The following is a 12244-nucleotide window of genomic DNA, read 5'->3' as shown; positions in this document are numbered from 1 at the left end:
CAGGTCCTGGATAGAAGACTTAGGTAGACCAGGAGCCCAACATGCATTTCCTAGTACTGAAAACATCTTGCCCATGGGCCTGGTATGTGACATAAATACAAAATTTTAGTCATACGTATAAGCCTATGGACGAGAACAGGAAAAGCACAGAGGTGGGTGGAATGTGCTCACAGTAGAGAAGGAGATGGGGGGTGGCTTTGGACTCCCTCCACAATCACACCAGACTTGGCCTTCACTTGTGCCCTTGACTCTTACTACCCATGTGACCTTTAGTAAAGACATTTTCATTTGAAGCCTCCATTTCTTCCATGTGAAATGGAGCTAAATCCCTATCCGGGACACAACCTTGACGAGTTGTCAAGAAGGTAGCTCATTTACACGCGCAGCTGAGCACCTGGCTCGGGGTGAGCACTCGAAAGAGGAGGCCATTCAATCTTCATAGTAAGACCCCTCCAGGGTTTCTTGCGGTTGAAATGGGAGAAAGTTTTGATCCCCAAGAAGCAATGATACTTTGCCGCCCCTGTCCCATGGTGGTACTCTCAAGTAACACAGACAAAGTCAGGCATGATGCCCATTAAAAATTTAACTATATATCATATTCATTTATTATCAATCCACAGGATAATTTGATTGCTACATGAGCTCATAAAAGCTTTTTCACCTTTACAAAATTAAAAAAAATGTGCCACAAGGATGTAATAACAACTGCTGATAAACAAGAAAAGGAATCTTAAAATTATAAATTTGCTGTAGAAAAGATAAAAAACAATTATATTTTCTTTAGAATTTTACCTTGAATAAAATATTCCCCTGTATAAAAAATAAAAAAGCTTGCTCTGGTTAGAATTAGAATATTTTTGTCTTCAAATCTGGGAATTTGCATATCTCCATGATAGTTTTCCTTTGTACCGCGTGGCATTCAAGCACAGCAGATTAGATTTTCTTTTTTCTTTCTTTTTTTTTTTTAAAGCAGTCTTAAAAATGGGACATCTGTGGAGAAGTTCATTTTCTTCTTCTCCTCAGGGATGTGGAACACAGCCTTTGCGGGGAGGAAAAGGAGGAAAGGAACTGGAAGGGATGGGCCGGGAAGCGGGACAAAGGGCCGCGAAGGGGTTGGTGGGGGGCGCTGAATGTGCTGAGAAATAGAGCAAGATCACAAGAAGAAGGTCTATCTGTAAGTGCTTTAAGATAAGGTGCAGAAGCAGACTGCAACGTCGCTAGTACTGCCCTATGTACATATTCACAAGAATAAAAAATTCCAGCTAGTTCACATTTTCTCATCCATTCTGAGGCATCCACTCCACCATGCTGGCCTTGACCACAGGCAATGCAGCACCTCGCTGCCCGCGTGAGTGTTGGTCCTATGACGTCCTTGAACTTGAGGGAGCAGCCCTGGGAGATCCAGCAGGCTCTAGAGATACGCGTCTACCAATGGGCTGGAGTCCTGAGTTAAAAAGAAGCTCCAGTACTGGAGTTGGACACAGCAATCAATGTTCTATTGTCAAGGCTTTTTCCCTTAGATTTGTCTAAAACAGGTGTCAGAGAGAAAAAATAAAATACAAACAAACAACAAAACAAAGCCAAGAAATCCCAACAACCACCAGGGGAAGTCGAAGGCTTAACAGCTCTTGACACGGGCCTGGGTGATATCGGATGTTTTCTTGATGACGCTGGCCCGAGTCTCCCGGTCCGGCCGACTGCTGCTGGGCGCTGGGGTCACGGAGGGAGGGAGGGGCAGGTCTGGTAAAGTGGGCCACGAGCTGTTGTAAGGCACCGGACAGCTCTCCTCTTTGATGGTGACCTGGAGGTCAGGTTTGTTGGAAGTAACGAAGGTCGCCATGCTGGGCAGCAGGTAGGTGCTTCGCGTCCCCATGTTGCTGAGGTACTGTTTGCCTTCGATATTCCTCTTCCGCCAGTGTGGTCGTCCCTTTCAAAGAAAAGAATCAAGATATATATCTTTTTCTTTGCCTTCGATCGAATGGCTTAAAAAAAAAAAAAAAAAAAGATGCCTCCCCCTCCACCCCATTCCCACACGTTGGTGTGTTAACTGAGTTGCTGAAGAGGCGTGGAATGAATAGAATTAGCGACTCGACATCCCTCAACTGAGATCCACACCCAGCTGTTCACATCCCAAGCAACGGTTTCTCTTCCCTTTTCATCAATTCCCATTTGCTACCTCCCAGAAAAATAGCCAAAACTATTCTATGAAGGCAGGAAAATAAGGCAGCAACTTGGTTTCTGGTTCCCCTCTCCTCCGGCCCCCCAGCCTGATCATGAGGTAGGTTTTAGGTCATCACGGCTGGTGTGTCATAGAGTCTTGCTTCCTCACTCACGGCCCAATCCAGCCTTTTGAGTCAATCTGTGCTTTCAGAGAAAGGGAAGTGAGGAACCCAGAAGGCGAGTGCCTTTCCACTGCTTTCAAACGGGTACAGCATAGCGCTCCAGCGTGCCAAGCAAATAGGGGGTCTCGGGGGTGGCTTCACTCAAAGAAGGCGATGGAATTTCTGACCTTGAAGAAACAGGGTTGGAATGTCTGTGAGCATCTACACTTCCTGTCTTTTCAGAGTTCCTGGACTCCACTTGAAGTGTTTAGTACACTGGGAAATCACGAACTGAAACAACCATTAGTCAGTCAGTCGCTCTCTCTTTCTCTCTCAAACAGACACAAAGCCGGAGGTTACAGCCATTTCCTGCCATTGTGGGAGCCCAGCCTGGAGCAGACTGAACACACACCTAGCCCCTGGGCCCGGACCACAGAGGGAGGGGACTCCAGGTAACCGTGGAGATTCTTTGGCTTAGCACTTTCTGACGGTGACTTCCGGTCACTGCTTTTGGCCACTTGGCCCTTCTGTTTCTGCTGGTGGATTAGGACGTGTGCAGTGGTGAGAATATCAACAATTCCTGGCCTCCACCTCGGTCGCCATTTCCTGCCGTCCGAGCCTCTTTTTCTAATGGGAACACCTTACTCTTTCCTCGCATTCAGCTCCCAAAGCTTAAATCTATACTTCAAAATCCAAAAGTACCGTAAATTTTCATGTTATGTATATTGGATCACACACACACACACACACACACACACACACAAAGTCCTCCAGCAGAACTTCTGATCAGGCTTGGAGAAACGTAACTAGCAGCAAGGAACCCGAAGTGCTGGTGGGGAAGGCTCTCCCACAGCGTCTGTTGGAGCCGAGTGGCGGCCGCCATGCTTACCTCGACGCTCTCTTCATCACTGGGCACACTATCGGTAGTTTCGCTTTCTGTTCACAGAGAGAAAAACACAGGGCCATCATTCCTGCCGCTCCAACTGTGGTGAGGCTCAGGCAGTGTTTAAAAAATATATCAGCATTTCTTTTTTTCAAAGGAGAAATGGGTCAGTGAACTCATGATCGTCACCCTCGTTGTGAGGCTTAATAAACACTTGTACTTGGGAGATGCTAGAGTGGATTTTATTTCTCTGATTTTGGCCCTTCAGCCAAGAGTCGGGGGGTAGCTCCCTCTCCAAGGGCAGGCTATGTTTTCTCATGGCCGCTACCTCCCAGGAGTGGGGTGTTGGCCCCACGGTGCCAATCTGCTCTCTGCTCCCTGGGACCTCTGCTCACTCCTGCACCCACGTCACCCTCTTTCCTCAGGACTGCTCTATCCACACACCCCACTCGTGCTTTCTTCCAATCCCTGTCGATTAGTTCATTTCAGTCCCAACTCAGAGCCTTCCTGGATCACCCCCACCTACTCGGATCCCTCCTTTACCTCATATCCCTTTCATACTTATATCTTGGGTTTATAAAGTTGCATCTTCCACCCGGGTTACTGTGGTGGACAGATTCTAGGGTGGCTCCCATGATCCTCATCTCCTGGTGTTTACTTGCTGGTTGGGACTCCCTCCTCTGCAATGTAGCTGGGACCTGCGACTTGATTTGAAGCAACAGAACACCGTGAGCGATGGGATGTACGTGACTATGTCAAGTAAGATCGAATCCTGTCTCGTGAGGAGACTTTCTCCCTTGCTGGCTTTGAGGAAACAAGGAGCCATGTTGGGAAGATTTGCATGACAAAAAAACTAAGAGCTGCTTCTGGCCAACAGCCAGCAAGAAACTGAGGCTCTCAGTCTGACAACCCGCAAACAACTACATTCCACCCCAAATCCTGTGAACTTAGACTGGACCTCCTCCCCGACATCCCGCCCTCAGACGAGCTAGCAGCCCTGGACCATACCTTGACCACAGGTCTGTGAAGGCAATATGCTGAGCAGAGAACGCAACTAAGCCATGCCTGCACTCCTGACCCTCAGAAACTTGGGCGAGGAGGGGATAACAAATGTGTGTTGTCTTAAACTACTAAGGTTTGTGGTTATGTTGTGATGCAGCAATAGACAACTAATTCGCTTACCATCCTGACTCAGTCTGCCAGCTTCGAGACACAGAGCAGGTTCCCTAACTTCACAGAGTGTAGTTTCCTCATCTGTAAGACGGGAGTATTGACATCTTCCCAAGAGGATTAAGTGATGAATCAGTGAGAGGATGTGTGGGAAAAGGCCTAGCACAGGGCCTGGCCCACAGCGTACACTCAATAAATGATAGCACACCTTTGTCCTGAGCTCATCGGCCTTGCTCAACAGTGGATTTGCACAACAGGCTAGATTAACAGAGTCTAAGTCAATAGCTAGCAATCACACATCACCTGTACGTATAATACAAGATTTTTTTAAGTGAAATATTTTTCATCTTTTTTAAATAAAAATTGATGGTGTGCAGCTCTTCAGTGTCTATAGCATTGAGAAATGAAAGCACAGAGGGCAGAGAAATACACTGAGCCTTAGAGATCCCTGAGTCCGGGTCCTTCCTCTACAGACAAGGCCTAGAGAGAGCATCATGGGGAACGTTTATAGAGAGCCGGCACCTGGGCACGCAGGCCTTGTTTAGCCCCCGCAGAAATCTTCAGTGGGAAGCAGCTCCCATCGCCCCCTTTATGCAGAAGAGCTCAGGTGCTCTGGCACCTTCTACCTCTTTCCGCCCCAAACCTACGGAGTGGCTGACCTCCAGGCTCACATCTGGCTGGTGGCACAGCTGGGACCCGAGGCCTCCAGCCCAGACGGAGCCCTTTCGACCATGCGGAGCCGGAGCCCCCAGAGCAGAATCTCTATGACTTAAAGGTTAAAGAACAAATGGATAAACTGAGCCACAGGTTCATCCCTCCAACGACGAAAGCGAGAATGCTGACCACCCTGGGCCCGCCCCGGAGCCTTTCTCCAGGGATGTCTCCCCTCCCCCCCGCCCAGGGGGGCTGCCCGGGAGCAACCAGAGCACGAGCCTGGCCTCTCCTCTCCTCAGACCCAGCAGACTTCCCCACAGCATCCCCAGGAGTGAGCAACGGCCATCCGAAGAAGGCTTCGCCTGGGCTGACGACGACCTAGCTCAGGAGGCCCATGGGCCACAGCCGCCACGAGCAAAACAAGTTAAAAAGCCTGCTCGCAGAACCCTCGTGCTGGCGCGGTATCCCAGGGAGGCAGGGATCGGTATGGCCCCTCCCAAGAAGAATGAGGAACAGAGATGTTGAGAAACCTGCCAAAGCTGTGGCCTGAGTCAGCACAGAGGAGAGAAAACACAACTGCACATCTGACTCCGGGCTCCGGGCGCTGCTTCCCCGCAGGGAGAGCTCCTGCAGCTCAGGCTGAAATTTCAAGATCCCCTTTCCATTTTTATGCTTAGCTTTCTCTCTGGGCTCTGAAGCCAGGGTTCCTCTTCCTCTCATACGCGTCTAGACCCTCTTTGCTCCTAATTACCTTCCATCAATACCATCATCTTCTGTTCCTTTTCCTCTTCAAACAGAAACAAATACACGCCAGAGGCATGTGGGGCAGGGCGGGGGCGGGGGGGGCGCAGCTGGAAATCCATGGAAATGAGCAGTTAACACCAAGGTTCTGGGATCCTGCCCCAACCCCAGCTGTGGGAGGGGGTGGAAGGCAGACCCTGGGCAGACTCCTTGGTAAGACCTCGCAGACTGTGAACGTGACCAGAATATTCACTGCCCTCGAGGACCCAGTTTTTTTTTGTTTTGTTTTGTTTTTTTAAGGATTTTATTTATTTATTTGACAGAGAGAGACACAGCGAGAGAGGGAACACAAGCAGGGGGAGTGGGAGAGGGAGAAGCAGGCTTCCTGCGGAGCAGGGAGCTCGATGCGGGGCTCGATCCCAGGACCCTGGGATCATGACCTGAGCCGAAGGCAGACGCTTAACGACTGAGCCACCCAGGCGTCCTGAGGACCCAGTTTTCAAAGCTTCAGGGAACCAGTCTGAGACAAGAGAAGACATACATGTTCTGAACTGACATTTTCAGCTAACGCAAATGTTCGTCGAGAGAGTGGCTTCTAAATTAAGATCACCTGCTTCTGGAGTCACTCTAAAGGATCTCCGTATTAACAAGCTGATTAGCAAGCAAGCAAATTTCTAGTTTTTATTGCTTAAAAGAATGGCCCTGAGTCCCTTTCACCTAGGAGCACGAGATGCCTCAAGCTCCAGCCAGAGGACCCGAGACCCTTCTCTCCGGAGTAAGCTTGGCTCTCTCAGCTACCCCGACATCACTGGTTTGTTGGGTGCACACAGGCCCATCTTCCTCTGTTTCCTTGGTTTTCCTTCACTGTTGCCATTCTCAAGATCCCTTCCTATTATCACAAATGAGTTCATGGCAGCTGCTGCATTCAGATCAAGGCCACTGCCGAGTATCAGCCTGCACTCTTCTTTCATTTTCCCTTTTGAAGAATTTAGATTTGTTTTTTTATTGGTGGTGAATACAGTGGAATAAAAAAAAAATCGGAGTTGCTTCACTAGCGTGGCGTGACTAAGTGGAAAGTATTTGCAGGGCATTACAGGTACATGAGTAGCTCATTTCAACACTGTGGTCCCAGTTTCCCTGAAAGTGACTGGTGGGAGGAATGGGGATCAACCCTGGGACGGGCTGATCTCAAAGATTCTTCTTCCAGAGGAGACACTAGTCTTAGCTTCACACGCCACTTCAGCCCAGTTTTTATTGTCCAACCACCCCGGGAACATTCTGGGGAGGGAGACAGGAGGCGTAATGTGAAAGTCTTTTTTTTTTTGCATTCTGACATCCTGGTACGTTTTCTGGAAGACTCTTGTTCAACAAGTTTTACTAATAAGATTGACAAAGATTTCTTTCTCTCGATCCTTTCCTCAACTCACTAGAAAGCTCAATCAAAAGGTTCAAATCAGAGTCTTCTTCATTTCAAAGCACCCAACAAAATGCCACACCCAACAAAATGCAAGCCTGCTATGGTTTCCATGAGGACCCAAAGTCTTTATTGCCAGTTGCTGGTCAGATGCTGACAATCTCCATTCTCTCGGTTATAACCAATTAATCCTTTCTATTACACTCTTCTCCATCCTCTCGTCCAATCCTCCACAAAATCCTACCATGGCTTTCTTTTACTAAATCCTCAATAACTTAGTAAAATCTTGGTGCCATACCTATATCAGGCAAGAGGCCACCATACAGAAGACCTTTAAATATAAAATGCCTGTCCTCCGGAGTTTCCCAAGGTTCGGCTCTGGGATATCTCTCTGCATGATGAAAGTTCTAAGAATCCAACAAGAAATTTATATTGTCTTAAAACATCCCATGCAAGTACATCCACTCAAGGAAACCTCCTCTTTTCTTGCTCACCACAAAATGATTTAGACCACAGAGAAGATGGACTTGCAAAACGGACTGTGGTTATACTTCAATGATCAGTAAGGGTAAAAAAAAAAAATCACAAACAACAACCTCCAAATACCAGTTTCCTAAGCAAGTGAATGAAATGGTGAGAGGAAGTTGAAATTCAATTGAATTTCAGCCCAAACAAAGGAACCTGATCACAAAAAAAAAAAAAGAAAAACGAAACCAGACAAGCAGCTTATTCTATTGGGGAACATAAAGTAAGAAGGGTAATGAACTCAAAAGCTGCCTTTCCCAGCAGAATGCTATAAAATTCCTTGACTGAAAGACCTCAACCAGCCACGGTCCCTAACAGGTAAATTTCGGGTCTGTAAGCTCTGGAAAATTGGCAGTGATGAAACGTCTTGGCTCCAGCCAATGAGCCTCCCTCCAAACGGTTCTGGAGAATTCAGACAATGAAAACAAGGGAGAGAACCAAAGGCCAGACTGAAGAACCAGCCTCCAACCACAGTCCCCCTGCCCGTCAGCCTGGCACTGCGATCCTTCTTTGCAAATCTATGCAAATGTCCTGAAAAGGGTAATGAAATTTTCGTCTCTCTCTGCATGGATCAGCTGTTCTTGGGATTCTTCTGCCAAGGCAAGATGCCACCGAGGGCAGAACAGCGACGACATCTTTGTGGAAGCCTCGAGAAGGCTTCAGAAAGGCTTCAAGAGATAAACAGAGAAGTTTATTCTGAGGCTCCAAGCCTTAAAAAAATTAAAACAGCATATGCAGCAGCACGATGTAGAAGAAAGTCACACGTTTTCAGCCATAGCTGTGTAAATATATGCAAAGTAGCCTGGTGTTATCTCAACTGTAAAATTAAGGCATAAACACGCTGCTCTGCCTCCTTTGGTGGGTCCTGGAGGTCAGGGATGTGGGTGCGTTCTGCACCCCAGAGCCCTGTGCATGTGTCCAGGGCAGCGTTACTGGGGAAGGGTTGAGCCCGGGCTGCTGGAACCAGCGACACGAAGGTGGAACCACTGTTCTTCCCCAGACACACTGCCTTACCCACACTGGCCTTAGGTTCCTAATTTTTAAAGAGGGAATAACAATGATACCCAGGCTGACAGGGCGATTCTCCTGATGATGAAGCAAGTCAGCTGCTTCCAAGCATGGAGCACAGTTCCCAGGGCACCACAAACATGCAGCAAATATTAATTATTATCACTGGGGCCTGGCAAAGACCACCAAGGATCTCGCACAGGTAGGGGCTCAAAACATGATGACAAAACAACCCATGAGCAGCTTAGCCTCTTTGACTGATTGCAAGCTTCTTGTAGCCAAGGTTCACTCTCACGTTCCTTCTACGTTCCTGGCATAGAAGAAAGTCAGGATCTCGAGGACCTTAGGTGAAATCAGCCCATCACAAAAGGACAAGCACGGTACGATTCCACTCCCGTGAGTTACCTAGAGCAGCCAAATTCACGGAGGTAGAAAGAGCGGGTCGGTTGCCAGGGGCTGGGGGTAGGAGGGGGAGGGGAATTGGTGTTTCTCGAGGACAGAGTTTTAGTTTTGCAAGATGAGAAAGTTCTGGAGCCGGATGGTGGTGACGGCTGCCTAACAAGGCGAATGCACTCACTGCTGCCAAAATGTGCACTTAAAAATAGCAAAAATGGCCAATTCTGGGCTATGTCCATTTCACCACAATTTGAAAACATAAGCTAAAAATATAGAAAGCTGGTGTCCAGAAAATAGAAGGTTAGGTCCGTGGCTGACAGTTCACAAAGAACCTGTCCTTTGAACCAACTAATTCTAATTCTGACTGTGTGCCAGCCACTGGGGCGGCCCCCTAACTGGAGGACACTGGGGGCACATCAAGGACACTAGAAAGATTCCTGAACGGGTATTAGAGCTGACGGTAGCTCCTCGGGATAGGGCCTCTGCTTTCTATTTTTAATGTCTGCAAGCAATAACATTGACTCAGAATTTATATTTCTAATTATAAATGAGTCCCCTGAAAATTAAGCAGAGATCATGGGAGAGCATAAGACGATAAAATGATGGTAGACAAGGGAGCGCCCACTTTGTGCTGTAAAGATGGAAGAACCACGCAAATCTGTTCTAATCCTAGGACTGTCTGGGTCAATTCCTGGGTCGTTACGTGGTCCTTCCCTAGGGAATCATATCCGGGCTCAGGCACCTGGCCTGATGAGAAGCTGCACTGAATTGAAAGAGACGGGGAAAATAAGTGGAAACAAGTAAACATGGTGGGTTGGAATGAGGCTCCGGGTCTCAACGCTGAGTTGAAGTCGTGACCCAAACACTCACTGGCCATGTGACCTAGGACATGTGCCTTCACTTCCAAAAATTCTGAAGGAGCTGGAAGGAATGGTCTTCGAGGTTCCATCCAGCTTGGTCAAACTCAGATTCCATTGAAAGCACCCTTCCGGATTTCTGATAACTTATGCAAATAAAATAGACTTCGATGAACTACTTCTCCAAAGAAATATTGTTAGTCATGCACGAAAATAGACTTCGATGAACTACTTCTCCAAAGAAATATTGTTAGTCATGCACGAAAACGTTATGGGTGATCAAGTCAAGAAATGCTGTGGCCATGTCTTCTGAGAACACAAGTACCCAAGAAGATGTCCGTGGGGAAAATAAAGCAAGAATAATTCCTAGGACGGAGGAGAGGCTCTTTGCTGTGCAGTGAAGCAGGTGGCCCCACACTGAGGGACTGCCCCCCCCATCCTTGCTCAGCTCCAAAGGTTCCCACCTACCCTCTTACCTGCATAGGAAGACACGGGGGAAATCTGCAGAGGGTAGAGCTCACTCATGCTGACCGGCTGTTCGTCACTCTCAGTGGTCACCTCTACAACTTGGCAGATGTCCGGAGGGTTAGTGACAATCTCTTGATCCTCGATGTTGCTGTCCAGATGGGACTGTCCTACAACTTCAAAGACAAGACAGCCATCATGCACCGATGCGTGACTCACCGTTCTAGCATGCACTCTCAAGAAAGACAACATTTCCCCAAAGAGTTGAAGAGTCAGGAATCAGATTCTCAGTCACCACATGTCATCGGCCGTGAAACTGAAGAATGGCCTTAGCTTTGGGTTAATGTCTCCAGAGAAGCAGCTTTGCCAGGAACCTGGCCCCCCGAGGCTATTTCCAGCATGCTGGCCAATGGTGCTTACATGTGGCAATGTCCCAAACTCAATCTACTCATAGCCAAGCCTGCAGGACCAGAGGCTGCATCCAGAGCTAGCCCCAGGGCCACACAGACAGTGCTTTGAACTTGACCCATTTCTGTCCTCTGCTCTTGAGCTGAAGGAAGCTGCTGTGCTGTTTTCCAGGTCCTGGGTCCAGAGAGACATAATCAAATCTTACTAAGGGGAAAGGACCACCAAAATCCACTCCATTGTATCATTTCCAGCTCTGGGGGCTCTGTTCATGCTCCCAGCCCTTTCCTACCCTCCAGGCAACGTGACCACGGGAGGAAATATCAGAACAACGGGACAGAATGCTTTCCCAAGCCTCGCACAGATTTGCCACACCAGCTCCCCAGGACACCGAGAAGATGAATTCCCACCACCCTGGTTCTGAATCCTGCCTCAACTTTTTGTTAATTAAACTTTTTAGTTCTAGTTCGTTGTAGATTCACATACAGTTGGAAGAAATAATAGACACAGATCCCGGGTGCCCTTTACCCAGTTTCCCCCAATGGAAACATCTTGGAAAACTCCAGCACGCTATCAGGATACTGACCCTGATAACATTCCACACTTCTTGTTGATCTTCCCAGTCTCACTTGTCCTCCTCTGTGTGCGTGTATATGTGTGTGGCATTAGTTTTATGCAACTGTATGTCATCTCATGTGTTCATCTCATGTGTTCACCATATGTCATGTCATGTGTTCACCATATGTCATGTCATGTGTTCACTAGCATAGTCAAAATACAAAACAGGTCCATCATCACAAGCACCTCCTATACCCACCTCCCGTTAGCCTCCCCTCCCCACCATTTCTAACCCCTGACATCCACTCCTCTGTTCCCCAGTTCCGTAATTTTTGTCCTTTCAAGGATGTTTCATGAACGAGCTCACACAGTAACCTTGTGAGGGGAACTTTTTTCACTCAGCATAATTCCCTGGAGATTCGTCCACGCTGCTGTGTGGTATATGTCCATGGCTGGTTCCTTTCCACTGCTGAGTAATACTCCCTGGTGTGGGTATACCACAGTCTGTTTAACTATTCATCCACTGAAGGACTTCTGGGTTGTTTCTGTTCTTTGGCTGTTACAAACAAGGCTGCCAAGAAGAGTTGGGTACAGGTTTTGTATGAATGCAAGTTTCCGTTTCCCTGGGATAAACGCCCAAGAGTGCAATTGCTGGATCACATGGTAACTTCATGTTCCATTTTACAAGAAACTGCCGAACTATCGCTTGGCATGGCTATACTGTTTCACATTCCCAGCAATGTATGGACGACCTAATTCAGGCACATTCTCACCAGCTTTTGGTGTTGTCGCTATTTTCCTACTTCAGCCACTCAGAAAGGCGTGTACTGGTATCTCATTGTGGTTT

General features: G+C 47.8%; 1 protein-coding gene across 5 annotated transcripts in view; it reads right to left on the bottom strand.

The window, feature by feature from the left end:
• Positions 1 to 574: 574 nt before the first annotated feature.
• IRF2 (interferon regulatory factor 2) overlaps positions 575 to 12244 on the bottom strand; it is an 80783-nt gene continuing 69113 nt past the window's right edge. For 4 of the 5 annotated variants that reach the window (XM_036071342.2, XM_036071345.2, XM_036071343.2 and 1 more), the window contains exons 7-9: positions 10446 to 10610; positions 3211 to 3257; positions 575 to 1927 (exon numbers count right to left, since the gene is read on the bottom strand). In XM_036071342.2, the coding sequence (XP_035927235.1) occupies positions 1619 to 1927; positions 3211 to 3257; positions 10446 to 10610 (521 nt within the window). In that variant the 3' untranslated portion in view covers positions 575 to 1618. The remainder of the gene's footprint in view (positions 1928 to 3210; positions 3258 to 10445; positions 10611 to 12244) is intronic. The other variant, XM_036071341.2, reaches the window with a different exon arrangement.

The sequence above is a fragment of the Halichoerus grypus genome, chromosome 3, assembly GCF_964656455.1.
Source record: "Halichoerus grypus chromosome 3, mHalGry1.hap1.1, whole genome shotgun sequence".
NCBI lineage: Eukaryota > Metazoa > Chordata > Mammalia > Carnivora > Phocidae > Halichoerus > Halichoerus grypus.
This window is presented reverse-complemented; position numbering and strand designations above follow the sequence as displayed.